This window comes from Lycium ferocissimum, chromosome 7 (assembly GCF_029784015.1).
Source record: "Lycium ferocissimum isolate CSIRO_LF1 chromosome 7, AGI_CSIRO_Lferr_CH_V1, whole genome shotgun sequence".
Classification (NCBI taxonomy): Eukaryota; Viridiplantae; Streptophyta; class Magnoliopsida; order Solanales; family Solanaceae; genus Lycium; species Lycium ferocissimum.
The window spans coordinates 21662257-21687696 of NC_081348.1; the positions used below are offsets into that span (position 1 = coordinate 21662257).

At 36.3% G+C, this 25440-nt stretch overlaps 2 protein-coding genes across 2 annotated transcripts; one reads left to right on the forward strand and one right to left on the reverse strand.

Annotated features, from left to right (window-relative positions):
• The first annotated feature begins 981 nt into the window (after positions 1-981).
• LOC132063774 (cytochrome b561 and DOMON domain-containing protein At3g61750) lies at positions 982-4642 on the forward strand. The gene is made up of 4 exons (XM_059456487.1): positions 982-2234; positions 2897-3293; positions 3517-3809; positions 4068-4642. The coding sequence occupies exons 1-4, from the start codon at positions 2028-2030 to the stop codon at positions 4341-4343; spliced, it is 1173 nt and encodes a 390-aa protein (XP_059312470.1). The 5' UTR covers positions 982-2027; the 3' UTR covers positions 4344-4642.
• A 542-nt stretch (positions 4643-5184) lies between these two features.
• On the reverse strand, positions 5185-20307 carry LOC132063773 (protein REDUCED CHLOROPLAST COVERAGE 1-like). Its single transcript, XM_059456486.1, has 25 exons — positions 20010-20307; positions 19499-19606; positions 19315-19376; positions 18506-18598; positions 18297-18369; positions 17778-18134; positions 17623-17690; positions 17331-17462; positions 17167-17208; positions 16508-17032; positions 16263-16420; positions 15255-15774; positions 15117-15179; positions 14899-15000; positions 14195-14509; positions 13516-13608; positions 13295-13396; positions 12983-13087; positions 12717-12850; positions 11415-11598; positions 9863-9994; positions 9374-9486; positions 8739-8826; positions 5910-8281; positions 5185-5488 (listed from the first exon to the last, which is right to left on the reverse strand). The coding sequence occupies exons 2-24, from the start codon at positions 19560-19562 to the stop codon at positions 6074-6076; spliced, it is 5733 nt and encodes a 1910-aa protein (XP_059312469.1). The 5' UTR covers positions 19563-19606; positions 20010-20307; the 3' UTR covers positions 5185-5488; positions 5910-6073.
• Between the last annotated feature and the right edge of the window lie 5133 nt (positions 20308-25440).

Genomic DNA, 25440 nt, shown 5'->3' on the forward strand with positions numbered 1-25440 from the left:
ATTTAATGGAGTACCCCCTGGTCCAAAACTCTTCCTCCATGATACCATTTCAGTATATTTGTGTGTCATGATGGTATCACGGAGGACTAAGAGAAGGATTGAAGCAGTCCTCCATGATACCATCTGAGTATACTTATATATCATGAAGGTATCATGGAGGAATAAGAGAGTGTCTCTTTGAAGGACTAAAACATTCTTCTATGATACCATCTCGCATATATGGTATATATGATAGTATCATGGAAGACTAATGAGTGTCTCATTAAAAGGATCACCCATGATACTGTCTCACTATATATATATATAAGATGATGTATCTTAGAGATTTTTTTGGGGAAAGTGTCTATTTTGAATAAATGAACATGATCCTCTATGATACCCTGTCAATATATTATATATACCATATGAGTCTCATAAAGGGCTGATGAGTGTTTTTGAAGAAATGAAAATAGTCTTATGTGATATCATCATGATATATAAGAGACAGTTAACAACTTCCGTTAGTATATTTTGTCATTTTTAGTTCTTTTGTTGAGCATATAAGTTGCAATGGATCTCAACCATTAATTGTTTTATGGTACACATGGCTCAAATCTACAAGACCATTGAATATTACTTGATACATTGTACTTGACTGGATCTTTTTCCGATATCATGTTGGTATCATAATCTTGGAGGCATTTCGGATAAATAATTTTGAGGGGATAAAAATAAGAGGTATAAGCGAATAATTATTTTGTTTTCAGGACGCATCTATGATTTTTTTCCCCTCTTTAGTCGTAGCATATCCATCAAATCACTATTCGTATATAAATAATCAATTATTGGCCGCGACATTATTTGGTGGAATATCTGGGAAAATCTGGAAGATACACACAAGGGTCTTAAACAGTGAAAATACTACTGAGTTATTACCTAACCTTTTCCAGATTAGCATGCGGTTTGTGAGACATATTTTCCCTGTTAACCATATTAGGAGGCCAATGAGGTTGAGGTAATACATGATCGTGTTTCTTTTGTTTACTTTTTAATGAAAGAAGAGGAGCAGACAGGGCAGCTCAATACTATTTGTGGCCTAAACCGTAGCTTCTAATGAGAGGCTTTAGTTTTTATTTTTTTCAGCAAAAGAACTTTTATATATATTTTTAATTGAAATTTATTTTTCTAGCTTTTTAGATGCAAAGTTATGAACAGTTGTTTTATAATCGATTGTTTATTTGAAATCTATTTTTCTAGTTTTTACTACAAAATTATCGTTCAATATCCATCTCATTTGCAATTTTAAACCACAACAATTCTCGATTTGTTCTTTATTTGTTTCTTTTAGTTCTCCATGATCAGTTGTTTCAACCAATTCTATTTTTAGCCACGATTTAATTTTATCGAAACAATTCCAATAGATGCCCTTTTGTTTTCTTTCTACGATTTTTCCCTTTGTTTATTAACATAGTTGATTGGAAAACAGGGGCTTCAACTTTCAAGTGACCATTGGATCATACTCCTAACATTACGGTTCGAATTGCCACCTCTTGATTGAGTTATCCCCCGAGGACAATTTTCTTACCGCATGCCTAAATTTCCTCTAGATCTCTTTCTCTCTCTCACACACACACATTTTATTTGTTATGTTGAAGAGTGATAATTAACCTCAAATATCACCGGCTAAACCTATTTTTATACCAAACCTCTTAGACATAAATATAATTAGCAAATGCTAATTTAACTGCTCTTACAAATTTGGTAATGATAGACAGTTAGGAAGGTTTTTTCTGTATTGCTATCAATGTTGTTTGTTAAAGGGTTCAGCTGGAATAAAATGATGATGATCACCAGCCACTTCCAACCACCATCCCCACCACCTTCTTCAATCTCTAATAAACCTTCAACTTCAAGAAAACAATTTACTAACAAACACCCTTCACCTACTTTGATCTTTAACAAAATTTCTCCATTTCTTTCTTTCATTGCCTACACAATATTGGCTGTTCCAAGTTTTGATTCATTTTCTTGGGAGAAAAAAAGAGACAATGAATGGAATCTCAAGAATGTTGGTGCTGTCAATGTTCTTTGCGATTTTTTTTGGTTTTCAAGGAGAGAAGAATGTGGTAGTTATGGCCATTGATGAAGATGCAAAAGCACTTTGTAGCGTTAATCTTGCAGAATTTCTTCCTCCGCCTTATGGTGGCCTTGAAAATATGGTTTGTCAACCTGTTTGGAACTCTTTCCTGCTGCGTGTAAGTACTCATTTAACATTATACAAAATCTGTAATATGCATTTGGATTTATAAGACTATTAGCATCTAGTATTATCACCCCATCATCTCCTTGTTTTTAACCAATGACCTGCAAGTATTCCAAATCTATCACCAGAAAAGGTCTTTATGGAAAGTCATGAACAATAAGGTGGAAAAAGATTCAAAATTTTACATTTAAAGAACGATAGACTTCAATGTGTATGGTACTACATAGTCACACCGTGGACAGAGGCCAATTTTTGGTAATCACCAATAGTTTATGGCGCCATGACCTGAATGACTTCTATCTTAATTTCCGGATTCAGTACTATCAGAGTAACAGTGTTGTCATTATTGTATTACCTACTGTGTACACAACAATAATTTGCAATAAGTTTCAACATTTCACGCTTCCCCAACCTCCCAATTTATTTGGCATCATTTGACTAGACCCGGAGTTTAAGAAATAAAGGACTTCTAGTAGGTGCACGCGATCATGTCAACCGGAAGAAGAACATCTCATTAAGAACAAAATGAGAAGATAAATATTAGGAGTTTCTATATATAGAAAGAAGTCGCCTCTTTTCAGGATAGACATATAGAAGATAAATAGCAGCTTATAATGCAATTATAATGACTTCCATCTTAATTTCTAATTACAGTACTCTCAGAGTAAAGACAATGTGGTCACCATTGTGTTATCAACCATTTACACAAGTGGATGGGTAGGAATGGGGTTCTCCCACGACGGAATGATGATCAATTCTAGCTGTATGGCTGGATGGGTGACTCCTGCAGGTCATGGAAAAATCAAGCAGTATTATGTTGAAGGCTTCACTCCCTCGAAAATCATACCAGATAAAGGAGAGCTGCCATTGACAACTGTTCCACCTCTCATTTATCTTCAAGGTGCCACAGTTTACTTGGCCTTCCAGTTGAAGTATCCAACTCCGCTCAAAACTCAACCAATGTTACTAGCTTTCTCCAGCAAATATCCTCAACACCACCATCTAACCTCTCACGAAGATAAAACAACCATAAAATTTGACTTCTCTTCAGGTATGGTTATCTGTGTCTCTCCAAGTATCAAGTTTAACTTTTCCTACCTCAAGAATAATTAACAAGTTGTGTCGAAATTGACACAAGTATATTAAATGGGCACTTAAGCAATGGCCTTCACAATGAGCAATTTATACATATGAGCTTCATTTTCAGTTGTCTTCATAAAGCTTGTATTTATGTTTGTCTACTTTAGTTGAGATGATCTTCTCTTTCTCCTCAGGTACTACATATGCTGCCACTGCTACACCTAGTAACTATATTAGCTCAAAGAAGACCCATGGGGTATTGGGTATATTGGGATGGGGACTATTCTGCCCCTTTGGAGCAATTTTTGCAAGATACTTTAGGAGCCAACAGTTATGGTACTACTTCCATATATCTGCTCAATTCATAGGATTCATACTAGGACTTGCCGGAGTGGTCGTTGGTATTCAGCTCAACAACAAGCTGCAACCCCATATTCCAGGACATCAAGGCATAGGCATTCTTATTCTTGTGCTTAGTATTCTTCAGGTTTGTCCCTAGTCTCATTCAGCAAAAAAGATACTGAAAACTTGATCGATCATATGCTAAAACCTATGATTTAGCTGCTGGAACATTAAAATTGGGGATCAGAATATGTTTGGAAAGATTGACAAATATCCTCATTCTATTGAATGGATGCTTTCCATTTTAAACTTGTGTCACTGACTCAATGTCTATGTTATGTCACATATTTTAGGATCATAGAAAATGTTCTAACATTTGCTTTACTTTTACAATCACATGTAGGTTTTGGCATTCTTTGTACGACCGGATAAAGACAGCAAGTATCGCAAGTACTGGAATTTGTATCACCGTTGGGTGGGGAGGATTGCTCTCTTCTTTGGGGCTGTGAACATAGTATTGGGGATGCATTATGCAGGTGCAGGGCAAGGATGGAAAATAGGCTATGGATTTGTTCTCGGTTCAACAATGCTGGCATGCATCATCCTGGAAACGATGTTAAGGCTAAAGAAGTTGGATGAACCAACTCTTCCTTCAAATTACTCCACGACTTCAATCTAGCAAAGATCTAAAAATTAGAATTGTTATAGGTAGACTGGGTGAACAAGTCGAAATTTTCCCTCCAAGCACTAAGTTCATTCAGCACTAGGAGTGCTCTTTACCAAAAATTGTATAGGAATTCTGTCCAGAATATGCTTTTGTGGTTGAATTTGGATTCTGCAGGCTCAGTACTAGTGCTCTTCAAAATTTCTCCTTTGAAGGACAAACTGAACTTTCCCTTCTTTATTTCACGTTCTTCAGTGCTTTTGAAGAGATTACATGTATTGACAATTTTTATATAGCAAAAATTTGTTTGTGGAGATCACCAGTATGGTATTGTGACATTGAATCAGTATGTATTTCACCCTTTGCTCATCAGAGCGATTGTTAGACACCTCATAGTCATACAATGTATGCTACATGATTACTTTGGATAATGTCCAGCCAACCTATAGGAGGAATGAACAGACGTGGTTCTCAGCAATGACATACATTCAGTTTTCAGTTCTCTTTAACATTGGAACTTGGAAGCTTTTTATGTAACTCTAGATTCTACTATATATTGTAAGTAAATAAGTGCCTCTCCAAGCTTCCTTTGTACTTGTAACTCAAATTTTAGATCAACATTGCACTTTCACTTTCTTAATTGGACTGAGAAAAGAGATGTTTGTACATCCCATTAGAAAGTGAGACTAATTCATGCCAGAATCAGAAAGAAACACTACTATATGATAAAATAAGAGAGAGAGAGAGAGAGAGAGAGAGACAAAAGAGTAACACCTGGTCGATGACGAAGTCAGCACAGGCAATTTGGTTAAATGGTCTCTACAGGCAATTAAGACTTCCCATAACTCCATCCAAATCGAATTCAAAAATCTCAGAATTCATTTGAAATCATTTTAGATTGAACTTAGAGCAGAATGTATTGCATACAACTCTGCAAGTCCTAGATCAGATGCAGATATACTTTGTTGGAGCAGTCTAAGAAAAATTCAGTAACGTATACAAGTCAGTGAAACCAATAATCACTAGCAACTTAGAAACATGACAAGAAAGCGTTTAATTTTATATTGCACTATGCTCCTAAAAAAATGTTCTAACCAAACTGTGAAGCTTACATAAAAAAGACAACTCCTTTAGCGTCAAAAAGTATGTTGAGAGTAAACCTGCATATCAATAAAAAAAACACTATAAGCAGAAACCATGCATTGTCGCTAGGACTAAATTAATATCAGATGTGATCAAAGAACTGAAAATATAGCGCCATACGGTATACAATTTCGATCATTTCTTGGAGTCTTTCTATAGAAGGATATGGGATTGCAACCATTTGCTACATGAGGCTACAACTTAGCCTATTCGCTTACTGATATGTCACTCACTGAATCTTTTAGAATTCTACTGTATCTCAAAGGTAAATTATTCCATTAATGTTATCTCGACAGGAGGTTGGTCCAGAAGAAGCTAGATGTATCTCTACTTTACCCAAAGGTAAATGGAAGACTAAGCAAAGGATGATCTTTTTACCCAATTAGCAGAAAAGAATGACCTTGGTGAGGAGAGTATTATCTCGTGCAGAGAACTAACCTTCAAGTTAACTGAGGCATAGTCTGAAAGCCAACGGACATCAAAGCCATGAGAATTGGAACAGCAATAAATTCCAGCAGTCATGGTACACGACCAACGGATATGTATACTCAGCTTCAATAGACCATCCTGCGGGTTATCTGGTAAAAAACATAAGAACCTCCTCAAGTAGCAGTAGCTATGCCATGTTCATGTGGATCAAAGCTGGTAGACCTGGGAACCTCAGTCTCTTTTATAACCCTGCTATATACAGCTTTGAAGGGCTGAGAAGAATATGGTCTCTTGAGCAAACTTATTGGCATTCTTAGAGTTTGTTTGCGGTTCCTCCGGCCCCGTACCAAAATGTTGAAGGTCTTCTCATTATCAGTCTCCGTAAGATTTCTCTGCACATAATTATCACTGCAACTTCCGGCCTTCTCATTTGATCCATTGTCCTCTTTTGATTGATCACTGGACAGGGTAACAACATGTGAATCTGAGGTGCTGCTTGTTCGCTCTTTTTCTGATCCAACCGCAGCTAAGCTCCCCACCGTTTCTGATGCTGGAAGATTTACTTCTTCCTTGACTACATCCCCAGTGTTGAGATCTACCGGTAAGCTTGTTGTCAAACTAATGCTTTCAGGATTATCAGATGGCTCCTTAGCAGCGGAAACTGAGTCAGTTATAGGCTCAATCACAGGTGGTGAGACAGAAAACTCGACTGGGTGGCAGCCAGGCCAAACTGTGGTAGGAACGTACTCTGATACATTAGGAGCTATATTGCATTGCCAAGCATAATGATTCGGATGGAAAGTGCTGCTATTCATGGGGAATGTACTTGGAGGTAACGTCTGGGGTTGAGAATATGGAGGGTAAATAAAGCGCAATGGGTGCATCATGTTTGGGGTGTGTGGAGGTGAAGGGTACAGGTGATGAGGGGAGGAGCACATTGGATTGGGCAACATGGAAGGTGGTCCTTGATGAAGAGACATGTTCACTGGCCAAGGGCCAACAGGTGGTCGTGTTCCAGGAGGAGAAGGGAGAGTAATGTTCATAGGTAATGGTGCTACGCGGGGAACAGCTGGTGACGGGCTGAATGGTGCTGCTGATGCGGATAGCTTTCTGGACAATTCTCGACTTGCATCACTTGTAGGTGATGACGCAGCTTGTACCTTCAGATGATCCATATCTTGCAAGGTCATATTCGAGATACAGCTAGGATTTAAATTACTTGATGAGTCCTTTTCACAGGGATCCACTTTGGGAGAATTGTCAGAAGTAGGAACATTATGAGTCTCGACAGTACCCTGTTCCATTGGACTAACATCAACATGGCCAGGTTGACTAGATGCATCTGCAGATATCACATCTGAAATTTCACCACCTTTGAGATCACTCATTTGAATTTCTTCTTTTTTGTCAGTAGCTACTGTTTCACTTTTTTCCTGATCAGCAAAAGCTGTAACAAGATCCTGAATGTTCTCTTTCTTGATGGATTCCGCATCTCTTCTCATTACTTTGGAATTTTCTTCTGCTCCATTGCTCTCCTCTCCAAGTTTCAGACCGTCTTGATTATCAGGAATTTTATCTTCAGAAACTCTCTCCTGCAACATAGAGATGGTACCTGGTGGGGCAAGTGCTACTTCCTTATAGGAAGGAGATTTTCCTAGGTTTACTATCGAACTTCTCTTTGATAGTGATCCAACCTCTCTTGTTGCAGAAACTTGGACCTGCTCTGATGAAGTAGTTAACACATCTCCTCCAGTTGTGGAGATCTCAGGAACAGCATCTTTCACAGAAGATGACACAGACTTTACACGGTAGGCTACAGCTTTTATGACTTTTCGACCAAGTTTGGTACCAGGAGTTTGACCTTTTGCTATGTAATAATCTGCATAACTTCCTGGAGATGTCCGTTTCTTTAAGACATAATATTTACTAGCTTGATAGTTATTCTTCAATTTAGCAGGCTCAACATCAGAAACTGAGTCCTTTTTCTGGTAACCAATGACCTTACTGATGGTTTGACGCCTCTGCCTTCGTCTTCGTCCATAGAAACCACCTGACCTTGGTCTCTGCACTGGCTGCCATCCATCATCTGCTTCAGCAGAAGGTTCAGATAAGACTTCACGGACCATAGACTTCTCAATTGAAGCTTCCTTCAGCAAGGGCCCAGATTGGATGGGTTTGTTCTCAGCAATTCCACCATCTCTATTGTGATGGGATTCAATTACCGTGTCAATGGGTTTCATATTAATCTTGGGATCAGTATGATCTTCGACAATTTGTTTCTCCTCATCTGACTCTTCTTTTAGGACATCTTTAGAAGTGTCAGAGTTTGGTATGGCAACATTGCTTTGATCAGTTTTTCCCTTCACCTGAGAAATAAAAGCCTGAAAAAAAATATGGCGGAAAAGAAAAAAGGATAAGAAAGGGGGAACATGTCCACTTTACCATATATGGAGCAGTATTTGCACATTCCGTGGGGAAGCATGATAGGTAGTTTATCAGGCATATGCAATGTGAGCCTCAAGTTTCAAGCTACAGTGACTACTTAGGGGAAAGAGAACAGGAAAGGCAAACAGACCTTAGAGTGCCTGAAACATTTCAAAGCTTCTAAACATTACCAGTTTTCTTTTAAACTAGTTCACTCATTCCCTCTCCTCTTCCAGACTGGTATTATAGATGGTAGACCTTCCAGAAAGAGCATAATTGCTTCTGCTTATTTTATAACAAGTTTCATAAGATGAACGACTTCGTTGAAGCTTATTTCCATGTTCACATTCATGCTGACACGTATTGGAAAAGCATAAGCAAGAACAAATTTATTGCATTCTAAGCACCACATACCTTTGAGACAAAACCTTTTCTTTTTGATCCAACATCTCTCCCTTTGGCATCAGGATTTGGATTGATGTAGTCGAGCAAATCTGACACACTGCAACAGAGGATGTCACCACAAGGTTAAAACTGAAATAGTTTACTTACTGTTATCTAGAGTATGGCTATCTGCTTGTACATTTTTGTGAAATCCTATGTGCATAAAATTTATGCAATTACTAGTCAGGAAACATAAAACTTTTACATTGGCAGCCATTGAACATTGTCCTTCCTAGACAAATTCATTTTCCTTAAACTGAGGATCTTTAAGCAAAAAAAACACACCAAATGGAGTGTCATAACGAAATATGAATAGATGGATTGCAGGCATTGGTTCAATAAAATAATCAGGATGCCTTTGAGCATAAATCAAAGAGATTGAACATGAAGCCATAGTGAACATATCCTCTAATTTCAAAGCAAAAGGACTAGACAGTGGGCAAAAGAAATATCAAACATACGCTCTGGCAGACAATGACGATTCAAGTCCTTCAGTAATTACATTATCTTGCAGTCTAATAAGAGCTAGCACAGAAATTAACGTTGTCTGTTTACTCATTAAGTCTACCAAAAAGATTTAATTTAAGCAAAATGCATGCATTTACCTCAAATGACCCTTGCTAGCTATTGATGCATCAGGCTTCTTAGTTCCATTCCGAGCAGCTTCTTGCTGTTCAAAAGCCTTTGACTCAAAATACTCAAGCCACGCAGCAGCATCCTTCAGCAAAGATCAGAAAATTTTGAAATTATGAAAATACATGGCTGAAGTAAAAACAAAATACCTATATCGTATTTCAATAGTTTCATCACCTAATCCATCACTTAGATTTCACCAAAATAGAGATGATATGACATTTAAATACAACCTAATTAAATTAGTTAGAAACATCTAGAGTTGTACTTTTAGTAGTTACCCATAAGAAACTTTGTCTGTGTAAAGCACTGATTGCTATTGATTTGAGGTATTATAACTTCACAAGGAAAAAGCAAAGAAAGTAAAGTGCCAGCGAATGCAATTTGTTCATCCATCTTTTATATGGAGCAAAAGAGTGGGCCTACTGATTGTGTACATGTGCGATAGACAGAAGTTAAACCTGTGTGCGTAGATCATCTGGACCAAGCTTTGCTCGAAGTATCTGCAAGGTTGTTTGTTCATGCTGAACACTCAAAGGATAAGCCTCCATCAAAGAGAGTGCAATTGCTATAGCATGGTAACTTGCAGCTGTCTGGAAATCACAGAGGCACAAAGATAACTAGATTAGAGAGAGGTGTACGCAATAATCTGTAGAGACAATTAACCAGGTTCATCAGAGATGAAGGGCATTTAATTATGTCGCAACAAACTAAGACATAGTATCCAAGAACTTCAATATAGTGACGGAGTTGGTTTAATAACTTGGAAGGTTTCAATCTTCCACATGTTCAACCAAGTTCAAAACACAACACCATGCAAGCTTGAACCAAAGAAGACAAGTATAGTTTTATTAGCTAGACTACCAAAACAAAAACAAGCACACCATGTTCTGAGTTTCTGATAGAGATGACGTAGTTTCAAACATCCCAATCTAGGCTATTACTCCCTCCGTTTCAAAAAGAGTGTCCACTTAACGTTTTGCACACCCCTTAAGAAAATACTAACTCCTAGGCAAAAAGATGTAATTTGACCTAATTAAATAGGTATTGGGATTTGGTCACATAACACTTAATAAGGGCAAATCTGAAAAAATAAGGTGAATTTTTCTTGATTTGATAAGTGGACACTCTTTTTGAACGAAAAAATAAAGGTTAAGTGGACACTCTTTTTGAACCGGAGGGAGTAGTATACTGAAGATTGTCAATGAAGTGCAATAAAAATGACTATCATGGACTGGTGGAGAAGCAATTTGGACCTGTCTTCAGCTCAATAACAATTACTATAATGGGTGGAACGGGTTCACGATTAAACCCTATTTCCTTTTCTCACTTTGGGAACTCGATGTGCTAACAATGAGTACTCACTTTGAAGCCTAATCCAAGACAAAGCCTTAAGAAAATTTGGATCATTTGTTTGATAAATATGAGAAGACAAAAGTAAAATGGAACATTGAATACTATATCTATCCTAGACTCATTAGGTTCCTGTTAGAAATGATAAATATGAAATATGGATAAAAACTGTTTTGTGTAACATGGAACATTGAAGGGACTTTTAGGTCTGCAAGTCTAGTAGTTAGCATGTCTTGCACATCTTAAGAGTATCTAGGGTCAATGACAGGTGACAGATATCAAATCACAAAGAAAAGAAAATGAAACCATCCACCTGCACTGATGCTTATTTGTGAACACCTTAGCCCGATAGCCAGGCAATAGACATCAGAAACAATTACTTGAATGGCATTACTTCTTTTCCTATAGTCAAATACGCATCCGTAGAAGTTGATGGACAGACTAACACATATACTCAAGTACACTCTTTGACGTGAAAACTACCCCGAATCCAGCCCCTTTTTGTCAATCAGGTTGATACTCATCTCACAAACTAGGAAATAAGAGGTCACCTTTTTTCTGAATAAGGCCACTTTAGTTTGACAAGCCTAGAGAACTATAGGGAGCTGTGAATGCTAAAATTAAAAATACTTATAAGCTCCAGAGGAAGAAGAAAGGAACCTGAATATGGTCTGGACCGAGTAACTTTTGGTTACACTTCAAAGCTTTATGGAGATATCTGAGGGCAACATGCACATTACCGAGCCCTTCCTCCATCATAGCCACGTTAATATATGTCGCCGCAGTGTTTGGATGTGAGGGGCCACATGTGAGATGCAACAAATAAAGAGCTCGTTTTACATACCTGTAAAATGTAAATGGGAAATTTCCATAGTGTGAATAACAACAGGGAAAAAGTGAAAAGAATCAAAACAAATATTCAAGCATTACTATTTATTGTCAAAAGTGGGGAACAGATATGAGTGATACAATCTTTCATTATTGGGAGAGTAAAAGTTTTCACCGTGTTGATTTAGTATTTTTCCTTCTTATTTAGTACAAGTGAGCCTAAAATCTTGTCTACATAATCTAACCGCCTACGCAAACTCCATTATTTGAACTGTCACCCAAGATCATATTCCTCAATCAAATTTCAATCTATCATATGTATTTCACAAGCTTGATTAAGTACCACTGCTATATCAACTTCACGCCTAGACAGCTATTGGCAAACCTCTTTCCCACTGACATTATGTAACATTTCGTCATGAATCAAGCTAGCAACTAGATTGTATCTCTGTGCTAGACTAAACATAATTGTCCAAATCGTTTCTGTAATAGTGATATAAAAATTCTAAAAGCAACGACTACTAAGCTCCAGTTCAAAACAAGTTGGGGTCGGCTAGCACTAGTATTGTTATTGTTGGTATTTGAAGCAAGTTTTACGTCATTTTATGTCAATCAGATAATTACTCCATTGCATTACAGAAGACCGTGTTTGACCTGTTCAGTTATTAGGAGTAAGATAATGAATGATATTGAGCTTGGATAAAATTTTAAAATAATGGTTTGAAATGCAAAATGTGGACCATTCAGTTGGCACCAAGCCACGCCAAGTTTTGACTAATATAAAGTACAATAGTATTTTTCTTTTATTAGCTTGAATAGTTGAAAGGGAGTAACTTGCCATCTAAGCGAAGATGACAAGTTTATCAAGACAGCCGAAGAAACTATGCCAGTTTCATAGTCCTATTGGGATGGGGGAGTAACTAAGAAGCATAGATGACCATTGACAAAATGATAATCAGAAAAGACAGCAAAATGTCTAGTTTAGGATAATGAACCTCCAACTCCATATCTATAGCTTGTTCTTTCTCTTTTTCTTTTTTCTTTTTGCTTGTATATTCTTTTCTTTGCTTATTTTAGTTGTTGGCACCATCAGATAAATTTGAAGTACTGGAAATCTAACAGAAATAAACATACTTGAGAGCCAACTCTGTGTGTTGAAGTCGGTAATAGAAAACTGCAAGATCACCATAACTTTTCATGGTGTCTGGGTGATCGAGGCCCAACTCTCTTTCATTTATGTCCAAGGCCTTTTGCTGATAGATTGTGGCCTGTCATGGATACCACCATCATCAACACATTTAGGAGTTGAATATGGATAGAGGTCAGAGTAGTTATAACAGGCAGAAAAAGTAACAATGTAGGACCAAGGAGGTCTATGCTGACAAGCTTCTAAAGAATACCTGATTAAAATCACCGGTGTGATACAGAACAACAGCAAGAAGGCTATAAGCTCCAGCTGTCATTCGATGGTATGGACCACATACTGCGACCAGCTTGGCGAGAGCCTGAAAGCACCACAAAAATGCAGCATTTGTCACATGGTATGAAAAAATATATCATTGTATATCCAAGACCAACGAAAGGAAGAAATCTAAGAAGCCATGGGGTCGTGAAGCCCACCAATATAACTTGGTTTCTCCACAATAGAAAGTTTCAATCGGAAGAATGGAGAATGTAATATACAACTTTTTTCTATCTAGAAAATCAATTACCTTAGTCCCATAGCTGACAGCATCTTCAAGTTTTCCCTTATCCAGAGCTGTTTTGGATGATTCCAAAAGCTGCCTTCCATCTGCAGAAGAGCAAGCAGCTTGCTGCAGAAAAGGAGACACAAAGATACAAGGGGAAGTAGAAAAAAATTGGTAAGTTGGAACAAAAGAGAATTCAGTAATATCTCCTAGTATCGAAGACATTGACAGGGTTGCATTATCACCTTATGCACTGGTACTAGGCTGACAATGTCTACTTTCTGAAAAGGATTTGAGGAAGTCATATCATAATCTCTTGGAACCAGTTCAATTCCCACCTAGACAGAAAAAGTACTCGTAAGTGTTCTTGTCTATAGCACAAAACTGAAATAATTCATTTCCATCACTAAAGTATTCAAGTTTATCTGCACAAGATTTATATCCTTGCCCAAGTTAAATATTTAACGAATTGACGCACCAACAAGCGACACTAAATAAAACATACACGTAACTCATATACCTTCTTTACAATTGGCTAGTCAGATCACAATGTCTCGGCAAACATATTTCTTCAATTTCTTTTTATTTATTTATTTTGACAATGAATTTCTTTTTATTTTTTGACGAACTTTTTTTTTTCTTTCAATTTCAAAGATGGCAAAAATCCAAGTGTTCAATGCATTCTCAAAAGAAAGGTACCAAGTCCATCAAATGCAACCACTCAAAGACAAATGTTTGATGTATAATGTTTACTGAATGATAACTGTTCAACTTTTCATCATTTCATTACAAATGACATTAAATGAAAGATCTTTTAAAAAAATTGTGGAAAAGGATTATAACGGAGGAACAAACAGAAACTACACATGCAATGCTCCCACACCAAGGTCATTCTTAATTGCTCAGAACAAGAGTTTCAATTACCTTATGGCATAAACCACGAAGGATTGCAAATTTCCTCACATCTTTGTAATTTAGGCTGCCAACATCCCATTCATATCGCTTCTTCAAAAATAATTCCAGCCATCTCCAGATCAAAGAATCGACGCCGTACTCATTTGGATCGTCATTTTCAGGTACCCCTAGCATCATATTCAAAGCAGCAGCAATTATCCCAGCCATATCCTCAACGTCAACAACCGATGCAATAACTGCTTGCAGAATATGTTTAAAAGCTCGGACTATCATCTCGTGTATACAAAGAGATTGCACATGTGATAACTTCTCAGAAAGTTTAACCTGCCCAAGAAAAAAAAAGAGCGAGGATCATTTCAGGCGCAGCTTAATGAGATAAAATCGGCCTACTATGGTTTTACAGTTGCACATAGGATTTATATGATCTCAAACCAGATCAATGCAGCACTAGGAAGGAGATAAAGAATGAGAAATTCAACTTTCAGATAATTTTCAAACCTTTTGACAGTTCTAACAAAATTCAACATCTATATCTGATAATCTCGGTGCAATTAATATATTCAGGTAAAAAAAAAAAAATGACCTGGAGATAGAAGACACTACACAAGAAGACAGAAATTGAAGATTAAGTGGAAAAATATGTGTCACACACACAGAGAGACATAAATAAGGAGAAAATCACTAAGGGTAGAAAAATGACCAATGAGACTTACTACTTGTCCAAGAGAACGCATACGTAGACCCCGGGTATGCATGAAATCAGTTAAGGTTCGACCATCTACTGGTGAGAGTTCCAAAGAGCCAAAATCAGCCACCTGCAATGCATTGTGAAATGAAACACAGCTAAGATACCACTTGTCACAAATTGATGCATCTATCATACAATTTTCATTATAGGTTTATATATACACAATACTATTTTATGTCTTACCAGCTTTGGTAGGGCAACTTCATTGTAATACTTCTGTGACAGATCAATCAGCTCTTCCAAAGACTGTCAGCAGCATTAAGTAGTTAGAAGATGTTAAAGGCCTTCTCGTAATCTATCAAAATATTTAAAGAATTCTACCTTAAGGTGAAGTCCAGTCTCTGACTCTTTCAACCTTGTAAAACCAGCCTCAGACAACAATGCCTTGAGGACGACCTGATTTTGATCCGTATCCTTCTCAAACTGAGACTCTCCAGACTGCAGGACAGCTTTTTCTGACCCCCCACCAACACCCTCTGAGACAGATTTGAAGCTTTCAGACTGGGATTCTATGTTAGTTCCATCTGTGCTCTTCTTTCTGTTCTTAAGGGACTTAAGAGGTATTCCAAGTCCCTCAACCTTCATCTCATTTTTTGTCTTCTCAATGGGGGGTTTCTTGTCCTTCTCTGATTTCTTCTGATCTTGTAAGTGCTGTATCCAGCATGCACCAAGTTCCCATCTGATGAAAGAATCACCTTCTATTTTCTCTTCTTCAAGTTTGGTAAGACTCTCTTCTAGTATTCTGTTTACAAATGACTGAGAGTAATCTGTCTCTTCAGTTTCTGTAGGTTTTGAATGCATTACCTTGTTATCCACTTTCTTGTGAAGGAGCAAGCGTAAACTGCAAGATAACATGCTAAAGTAAGAAAAATAGAAACTTAAGTCTTGAGAAGATGAATGCACCATCCACTAGCAAATTGCTATTAAATACGCGACCAGTGAAATGGTGAAGATGACACAAAAATGACAAACTCTTTAAGGGATCGAAGACCAAGAAGTATTTTACAGCACTATATCATCAGAACAAAGAAAGAAGGTATCAGAAGGCAGTTGTTTTATTTTGGAAAAAGCTCATACTTAAAGACTTCTCCACCAGGATAATTTCTTCCTCCTACAAACTTCAGTTTCTAAAAGCTGAAACAGAATGAGAATCCCAATTTATCGAACTAAAGAAATTTTTGTTCAAGAGCTCAACATGACTTTATCTTCAGCTTATAACAGTCAAAAAAGAAAAAAATGTTTTATTGTTTGCTTCGTGAAACCACAACAGAAAGAGATCAATCAATTACTATTACTTGTTGGCTTATTATGAAAAAATTCAAGCTATACCTGTTGATATTGAGGGCATTTGCACCACCATCAGGCTGATCAGGAAGTTCCATGCTTTGCAGTGGGCTGCCCACTTTGTCATTTTCTTTTCTTTGAACTTTTACAGTTGCAATGTAACCACAGTGCCTTACATTCAAAACACCTAAAGTAGCAATATCCTGAATTGAAAATGCAGCAAGTTTTTTTCCAATCAGATGCACTATATCAGAAGTATAACCACATCATTTTTATAAGTATTTTCTTACATGGGCAGCAGTATTTTCATCAGCAGTTATCCCCTTCAATAAATTTCTTTCCATGAGATTCTTCATAGCTATTCCAGTTGCTTGAAATCCATCAATTTTGGTATCTACTTTGCAGCTAGCATTCGAAGCATCTTTGGTAACAAAGATGCTCAAGTCCCCAACTGTCTCGTTAAAGATGATTTCTCCATTCGAATCACAATGACCTGGTTTAACTTTCTCCATGACATGCTTTACAGCTGAAATGGCTCGGAAAATGGCGACATCAACAAATAAACTATGAAGAAGAAATGCCTTCCTGTCTCGGATCTGCCTCTCCTCTGTTGTCTTACAAGGCATGGATGCAACATTCGAGAATTCATTGGCATAAGGTAACAAATCAGATTTTCCATCTCGGCCTAGACCACCTCCATTTGCTCCCCAGTTTTCATCCTCCACAGGTAGAGGTGGAAAGACTGCTGGCAACTGTGCTGCCACAGGTGGTATAAGCCATGTGTTGGCTCGGAATCCGTAGGGAAGATTCCCAAACTGTATTAAGAAGAAAAACAGTTTAGACCCCCGGGTTGGAGAATCTTAAACGAATGAAGAAAACATTCACCGTTTGAAATCAGATTTAGAAAAATTAAGGTGATGAAACATGTCAGGGAAATCATGAACTGCACCTTATTACGGTCTAAGAATGCTTTCATGAGATCATCGTAAGCCTGAAAAGTGGGACGAACAGTGTCAACTTCAACAACTATATATATATATATATCCTTACAAGGAAACAAGACAAAAACTAGCATGACTGTAATTAAAAGGTAGAGAATCTGCCTAAGCTCACATTGTCAAATGCTCTACTGAGTTGTCTCAATAAATCAACAAGATTGTGACAAAGAATCCCTTGCTTTCCAAAGTTGTAAAATCCTTTTTTGCAAGCTTCAATGATAACCAGCTTTCCATTACAAAGTTTCACCTATAAACAATGACAAATGCACATCAATGTGTTAATTTATGGTTAAATCATATCTGAAATCATTACACATAGAAACACTTTTGAAAAGCTTGTCCAAACACTGATAAGTGTATTTTAAACTAATTGATCAAACACATAAAGAAGCTGTGCGCTTGCTTACTTCAAGAGAGAAAAGATGATCATCTGGCAAAACTTGATCATCTTGCTGTCTTGTTGCTCTTCTTATGACTGCAAAAAACTAACATTAGTTTTCATTTTAATCACAACAAGATAGATGAGACGAGAAGGGATACAATGAGAGTGAGAGAGCATTACACTGAAGAGGAGGAGTGAGATGAGAAAGCGAGAAGAACTCATAGAAGCTTCCAATCTTAGGACACGTGTTGCTCATCTCTCCGTCCACGTCCACCGACGCCGCCGCATCTTTACCTAGCTGTTGAGCCGCCGCCGTCGCCGGAGACGGTGTTTGTGGCGGCGACGATGACTTATCATTTCCCCGAGACTTGTTGGATTTTTTGGCGCTCTTGTTATCCTGCGCACCCCGCGCATTCTTGCTTGAGTCGGTTTTCAACTCTTTGCCTGTAGTTCCTGACGGCCCAAAACTCGTTGTACAAGCGACGATATCCAACAGCCTTCTAACGTGCGCCGTTGCGCTTTCTTCATCGTAGTCCTCTGTCAAAAAAGGAAATAATTAAAATGTTTGAGGGTAAAGTTGGGTTTACGTAATTTCGAGAAATGATAAACCTGGGACCACTTCCTAAAATAGGAATATCCTATATTGGAAAAATATAGAAATATTCTATACGACGACGTTCTAGTTCTGAATTTTTTTACCTTCGACAAGAGTGAGGATGCAGGGCTTCAGTGCGGAAACGTCCACTGTTTCTTTTAAACGTGGACCCCTTAACTGCAAAAAGTGGGAACAACAGTAAAAAATCAAATGTTGATTTATTTATTTTAAAAAAAAACTAAAGTAAAAATCAAATGGTACTCGTTATTAATATTAATAAGGGAAAAGATAAGAGAATATTAACAGCCGTTACCTCATGAGACAGTGAGAAATTGGTGATATTACAAGTTGTTGTGTTCACTGATAGTAATCGACGAACATCGATAATCCTATCTGTAGATATTCCCTGCACAAACAAAACAAAAACCGTTAAAATTATTTAACAAGATATTTTGAAGAAAACAAATATTAATAATAATATATTTAACCTAATAGCAATAGTCGTGTAGCAATGTTGTAGAAAAATCAATGTTAAATGAAAAGGTTAACAATAAAATAAAAGTTGAGCATACCGTATCCATACGCCACTTCATGAATTTATGTTATGTCAATTCACAGAATATTTTATCATCATAAAACACTATTTATTGCGTATACGTTGTTATGACTGATATATGACTCTTGTTTCTACGACTTCTCTTTGTGTATTGACCATATGACCCTTTGTTTATCAACCATTCAATTTCGTAAATTAATCTATATAAAAAGTGAGATTTGAAGAGTTGTGCTTATGCAAGTAACCAATGAAATCTTGAGATGGGTAAGCGACTGTTTGAAAAATATTAGAACTTTAGCTCTTCATATTTTTCTTTTGGAATATATATTGATAAATTAGAAAGCCAAGCTGTCAGAGGCTGAATCTGCTTTTCTTGGAAAACAATAAACTTGGTTGAACATCAACCAAAAACTAACACAAAAGTACTCGAATAAGATAAAGAATTCGAAAAAAAAAAAAAAAAAAAAAAGGACCCAGCTATTAAACAAATTAATGACACGGGCAACTGTAGATATCGTTAAACCTTGTGTTTCATAAGCAATAAAATTGTTTAGCAAATGACAAACCTTTAAAATAACTTGAGTCTCGTCTGGAAGGTTTATCGTAATATCCATTACAACTGGAAGAACTGAGTAGCAAAAAAGAAAATACATATTAGCAAGCAATAAAGATTAATTATCTTCATATAGGCTAAAATGTACACATGCAAATTAAATTCAAATTGTTCTCGCAGAAAAAAAGAATTAATACCCTTCTCTTCTTTCTTTTTCTTGTCTCCCTTGGTCTTGCCACGACCATTCTTGTTGGGTGCCATTTTCCAACTCAAATTTTCGAACTTTCAGATTCTTTAAATGTTACCTATAGAAATGCCACCACAAAATTTCACATAAGACTATTGCAGTACCAATGAGGCGGAGCTAGCGTTTTGGTTACGGGTTTGCTCAACCAGTAATCTTGGTCCAAACCTTATAACTGTATCAAAAAAAAATTATTGAATATGTATGTATTATTAATTTAAAACCTAAAATCTTGAAAGAAGTAGAACCCGAACCCGAAAGTGTCAATATCATGGCTCCGTCTCTGCAATTGTTTTCTTCATTCTTAAATCCAATTAACCAATTAAATACACATAGTCCTTATTTTGGATTAAATAAATCGAAAGAAATGTTTAGAAGTAGAAGCAAGAATTAGCGAATAAATAAAGTATTATATTCTGCTTGTAATTTTGCATGTATGCACGAGCAAAATAGCTGAGAATTACCTGATAGGAAAGCTGAAGTTTCGACAAGTGCACCGCTTAATCAAGAAAGGGGTATTTAATGCTTCATTCAATAACTATGAAAATGAAGTAGACAGCACACACCTGCGATAAATGTGTAGTATAATTAAGTTATTAATATGAAGTATGTGTATCAGTAGCTAGGGATATTGATAGCTCTGGGAATTTTATAGAGAGGGGTTTAAGATAAGGAACAGTACATTCACTAGAGGTTTTGAATATGGAAATGAAATCTCAGCCAGTAGAGGAGAAAGAAAGAAAGAAGGGGGGAAACAATTGTGTGGGGGATATAGAGAGAGATGAATGTGTATGATAAGGAAGGAAGGGTTGAGATTTAATTTCAGAATTATAATGACATATTATGGCAGTTTCTGTAGATTTTATTAGAGTACAAATTTTTTAAAATGAAATAAGGGCTGGTGATATTCCAACTTGCTAGCTGCAACATTTGAGACAGAGAGAAGAAAAGGCATGGACCACTTAGATATTCATCTTTTCACATAGACTTGTGTGTAATTTCCTTCCTATCACTTACTACCCAATTCATCCTATGTGAAAAAAATGACGACTACTAATATTTTGATAAAATGATGAATATTGAGCATGAGGATTTTTCATAGTTATCTAAATAATGTTACCATATTACTATCTATGATTGATCAAAATATACACATAATCTTTCTGTTACAAATAATTTTTTTGTTTTTGTAAGGTGATAGGTGGCAATTGAAACTGATGAGCTTTATGTATGGTATAATAAATAAATTATTTTTGTCACGTAAAAGTAAATGCATTAACTACTACAACAGTAAAAGCAAGAAACTTCACTGATTGTAATAATAAAGTCATAAAATTATTTTTTTTAACAATAGGATAATTGAACTTTACAATTATAACAGTAAAGTTACCAAGATTTACCACTATACTGATAAACCCCATCAAGATGACCTAAGGGTAGAGATATCAAATGGGCTTGACCCAACCTAGCCCTTGATTTGATGGAGCTAAGCTAAGATTTTCGAGCTCTTTTGACCAATGTTTTTTAGCCCTATCCAAGTAAGCTCGCTAGTCTTTGAGGCAGATTAACGCCCGAGAGATTGGAAAAAAAAAATTGTTGATCCAAGAATATAAAAATTGTGGTGTATTACTCTCTATGTGGGATAACAATTATGGATTACTAATTCGAGATAAACCAAGAAATGATACATTTATCCTTCTCTAAAGTTCTTCTACAGGTATCTTTTAAGAAAGGTTGAAATTGAAAATAAACAAATATCTACCAATAAAAGTATATCCACTCTCATCTTTGTTTAATCTTCATATTAAATAATCATAGTATACCTTGTTCACTAACCAAACGATCCTTATTGTTGTAGTTGTAAAGTTTTATGACTTTATCGGCGGAGTAATTGGTAAAGTTCTGAAATCTTAATGTGATCGAAATTATTATTTTTTTTGTGACATTTTTATGATTGTACTCATTTAAAAATAAGCAACACTCAGCATACATTAAATTAACCCTTAAACTTTAAATTAATTTTAATTCGGTTCTCGAATGGCACTTCAGTTCGAATAAACGGGGAAACTTATATTAAAAGTAAGTTTAAAATCACGTTCTGTAAAATGCCCCAAAAAAAAAAATAATAATAAAGCCGGCACTCTCAATCATGGCAAATTGGCAATCCCTCGAGATGGTCCTAGAATCAGAGTTTCTATCGTTTTTTCATGTCAGAGTTTTTCTGTTTTCTTTTATATGCTAATCCTATAACAACCCATATTCCCTACCCCCTTATTTTCTTTTTAATTTTTATTTTTCTTTTGGTTTTAATCCCTTCTAATCTAGGAGGAAATTAATTACTTGCAAAACGAAACTTTTCTTTCATGGTGAAGAGTCACTATATGATATGTTGCTTCTCAAACTGTCTATTCGAAATGGAATGGGATAGCATAGAGAACAAAAAGCTAGTGCTACATGTTGGTTTATTTGGAGATAAACTTGTGGAGAAACAAGCTTAACGTGCATCTATGACCAGCTGCTCGATTTCTTCATTTATAATACTTTGTATTATTGCAAAAATTAACCGCCATATATTTACTAAAATAAAATTAAAAATGAAAGAGATGTGTGATGGATAATGTAACACGCACCACCCGTTTGGAGCTGTTAGCTCATAATTCAACCAAATTTGCCAGTTAGTGCAAATGTTTGTCAAATAGACCAAGTAAATTCAAAGTTGGAAGGCCTACTAGTGTGATTTTCACACAAAAGACAATTTATATAACCTGTCATTTCCCTCTAAACTTTGGTTACTTGTATATTACGAATTATGCTACTTAATTATTTTGCGAGTTGCTTTTCGCAAGTTTATTTCTCTATGAATTTTCTTCCGGATCAAAATTGTGAAAGAATAAAATTTGATTAAACAAAGTTCTTTTCTTCATCTTATTGTTTAATGTATGTAAAATCATCCACCTCCTCTGTATTTTCTCATTATTTCCCCTCCTAGTCCTGGCTATGCGAGGTGTATAAAGTTTGAGGAGGTTAAGGGGGCAGTTCGTAAGATAAGAGGGGAAAGAGCAACTAAGTCAGACAAGATTCTTGCGGAATTTAGAATTGCAACAACTACAAAAACAAGGGCGACATTCAAAACTGCAATAATTACAAGGGTATAAAACTACTTTGCCACACTATGAAAATCTGGGAGAGGGTGATTGATATGAGGATGAGGAAGAAGTCCATCTTCGAAAACCAATTCAGATTCGTATTAGGGAATCATGATACGATATCGGAAAGCTCAATGTTGATAATGACCCGAGTTGGAGCTCATCCTCAATACCATACACTTTAGGGGGCAATTCACGGAGCTTATGGAACCTCTCGAGCATTCAAGGGAGATCAAATGCACATCTTCAAGCTACATACTCCTTAATCATAAAGATGGAGCTCTTGAAGATAACGGAAGGTCAATGTATGGCGGCCTTCAAGATATGGGAGATAGCTTGGATGGCCAAGACCGCTACATTTGAAGAAGAGCCTATCCTTGATAATGGCTAGATCTTAAATGTGGCAAGTTGTTGCAAATGTCAAATGTGGCTAGTAGTTCAATATTGAGGGTAGGACATGTAAAGGCAAAAACTATACATAGTTGCCTTAGTCCATGTTCATTAGTTAGTTTGGAGATTGATGAAACTCTTAAGTGTGTAGTTTCTCCCTCATGGAGCTTAGGTTAATGTTTAGTCATTAGTGGGTGGATTCCCATATCTCTTAGCTTTGAATCTCTCTTGGATAACCTTGGATTAGATTTTCATGTATGAGTTCAAGTCGTCATACCCCTTGGATTAATTCATATATTTGTTTGTTGACTGATAGGTGTTGGTAACTAATCCAATGTTGATTAATCAAAACAGTTAGTTGAATTAGATCATTTCTTTCTTCTGGCTCATCTCCCATTTCTTCTATCTCATCTCTTGATTTCTACTATCGTTTAATTTTCGCATGTTTGATTGTTGTTTTCATACTTTCCTAGTTGGGATCGTATTAGATCGACAACATAAACTATTCATTTTTAAAGGATATTGTTGGATTAGTATATGGAGAGGAAAAAAGACTTACATATGATGTTCATTGATCTGGAAAAGGCATATGATAAAGTTCCGTTAAAGGTTCCATGGAGATGCTTGGAGTCTAAAGGTATACATGTGGTATACACTAAAGTGATTAAGGACATGTACAGTGGAGCTAAACTTGAGCAAGGACAACAGGGTGGAGACTCGGAAGACTTTCCAGTTGAGATGGGTTTCACTTTGAGGATCGCTCTCAACTCATTTTTGTTTGCCTTAGTGATGGATGAATTGACACGACATATTCAAGAGGAAGTACCATAGTGTATATTATGCTGATGACATATTATTGATCGATGAGACACGTGATGGGGTTAACAATATACTGGAGATTTGGAGACAAGCCCTAGAGTCTATAGATTTACGGCTGAGCAGGACTAAAACAAAGTACATGGAGTGAAAGTTCAGAGTCGCATCACAGGAGGCGAATGAGAAAGTGAGGATTGATACGCAAGTCATCCCAATAGAGGAAGCTTCAAGTATCTTGGCTCTATAATCTAAGGAGTCGTCTGGACATGATCTGAAATCATGGATGAGATCATGATGATTTGAATTTGAAGTTTTGTTTGGACATGCAATTTGGATTTCTTAAGTTTTATTTTTTCTTATAGACATAAAAACCCCACAAGTTGTGAAAACCATCAAAACTTTCCCAATTCTTATACAATCTTACCAAATGAGCAAGTCATAGTTCATAACAAAATTAACACGTTACTGGAAGGCCTTTCTAAAAAATACAACATCAATTGATCAAACTTTAGTTCAATAAAATGAAAATTTGAACATCAGTTGTAGTTGTAGTGTAACTACTCCTTAATATAATCCTCCCACACGGTTGGTAAGAGTAATTTGTTATAAATATACTACCAACTTGTAGATCTTTTAATAATTAATATAAAATGGATGTTAAACATGATTGGTAAATATATATATATATATATATATATACCAACTTATGGATCTATTTTTACAAACTATAAACTTATGGGTCAACTTTTACATTTAAAATTTTTAAAATCCCAAATCATGTCTTTTTGGATGATTTGGGATTTTGTCACGCCCCGAACCATGTCTTGGGCGTAACACAGCACTCGGTGCCTGACTGCATGTGACCGAGCGAACCACATGGCTTCGAATCAACATGGGGAATGATCATGCGGAATATAACTTTTTTAAAACATGGATAGTCTGAATAACATGAGTTATCTTAATACTAATGAAAATACTATTTAAACATGATGCTTAAATAATCTGAAAATATAATAAATGTTAAGCCAATACTGGCTATACGACTCTGAACATCTGACATGGCACAAATGACTAGTCTATGAAACCTCTGACATGAGTCTGACTGCTAAAATGTTTACCGAGACAAGGCCCCCAGCATACCTTAACTGCAAAACTAACATGAAATATAAATACTGACTAAACCCCGAATGAGATGGGGCTCACCAAAAAGCTGATACGAGCAGTGTCCTAATGAGCTAATCCGTTGTCCTGTAAATCTGCATCGTGAAATGCAGGGCCCTAGGCGAATAAAAGGGGACGTCAGTACATTCGAATTGTACTTGTATGTAAAGCAACTGAATGAAATAAGCATGACACATGAAAATAATAGAACTAAAATTGAAACTGTATATGTAAGCTGAACATGATATATATATATATATATACACACACACACTAGGGGCGAATGGCCCGTACCAGCACGAGCCCAATATGAAACTGGTAACAATCGACTTTATTTGGAAAAAAAATTGAGTATTATAAAATTAGATAAATTGTGCAAAAG

What these genes read in the sequence shown, in the direction of transcription:
- LOC132063774 (XM_059456487.1), top strand. Translation starts at nt 2,028, where the DNA reads ATGAATGGAATCTCAAGAATGTTGGTGCTGTCAATGTTCTTTGCGATT. An exon ending in GGAACTCTTTCCTGCTGCGT is followed by an intron (nt 2,235 to 2,896) that starts GTAAGTACTCAT and finishes TTCTAATTACAG; the next exon opens with TACTCTCAGAGTAAAGACAA. An exon ending in AAAATTTGACTTCTCTTCAG is followed by an intron (nt 3,294 to 3,516) that starts GTATGGTTATCT and finishes CTTTCTCCTCAG; the next exon opens with GTACTACATATGCTGCCACT.
- LOC132063773 (XM_059456486.1), bottom strand. Translation starts at nt 19,562, where the DNA reads ATGGCACCCAACAAGAATGGTCGTGGCAAGACCAAGGGAGACAAGAAA. An exon ending in TCTCACTCCTCCTCTTCAGT is followed by an intron (nt 17,691 to 17,777) that starts GTAATGCTCTCT and finishes AGTTTTTTGCAG; the next exon opens with TCATAAGAAGAGCAACAAGA. An exon ending in TGCGTTCTCTTGGACAAGTA is followed by an intron (nt 14,510 to 14,898) that starts GTAAGTCTCATT and finishes TTTCTTGGGCAG; the next exon opens with GTTAAACTTTCTGAGAAGTT.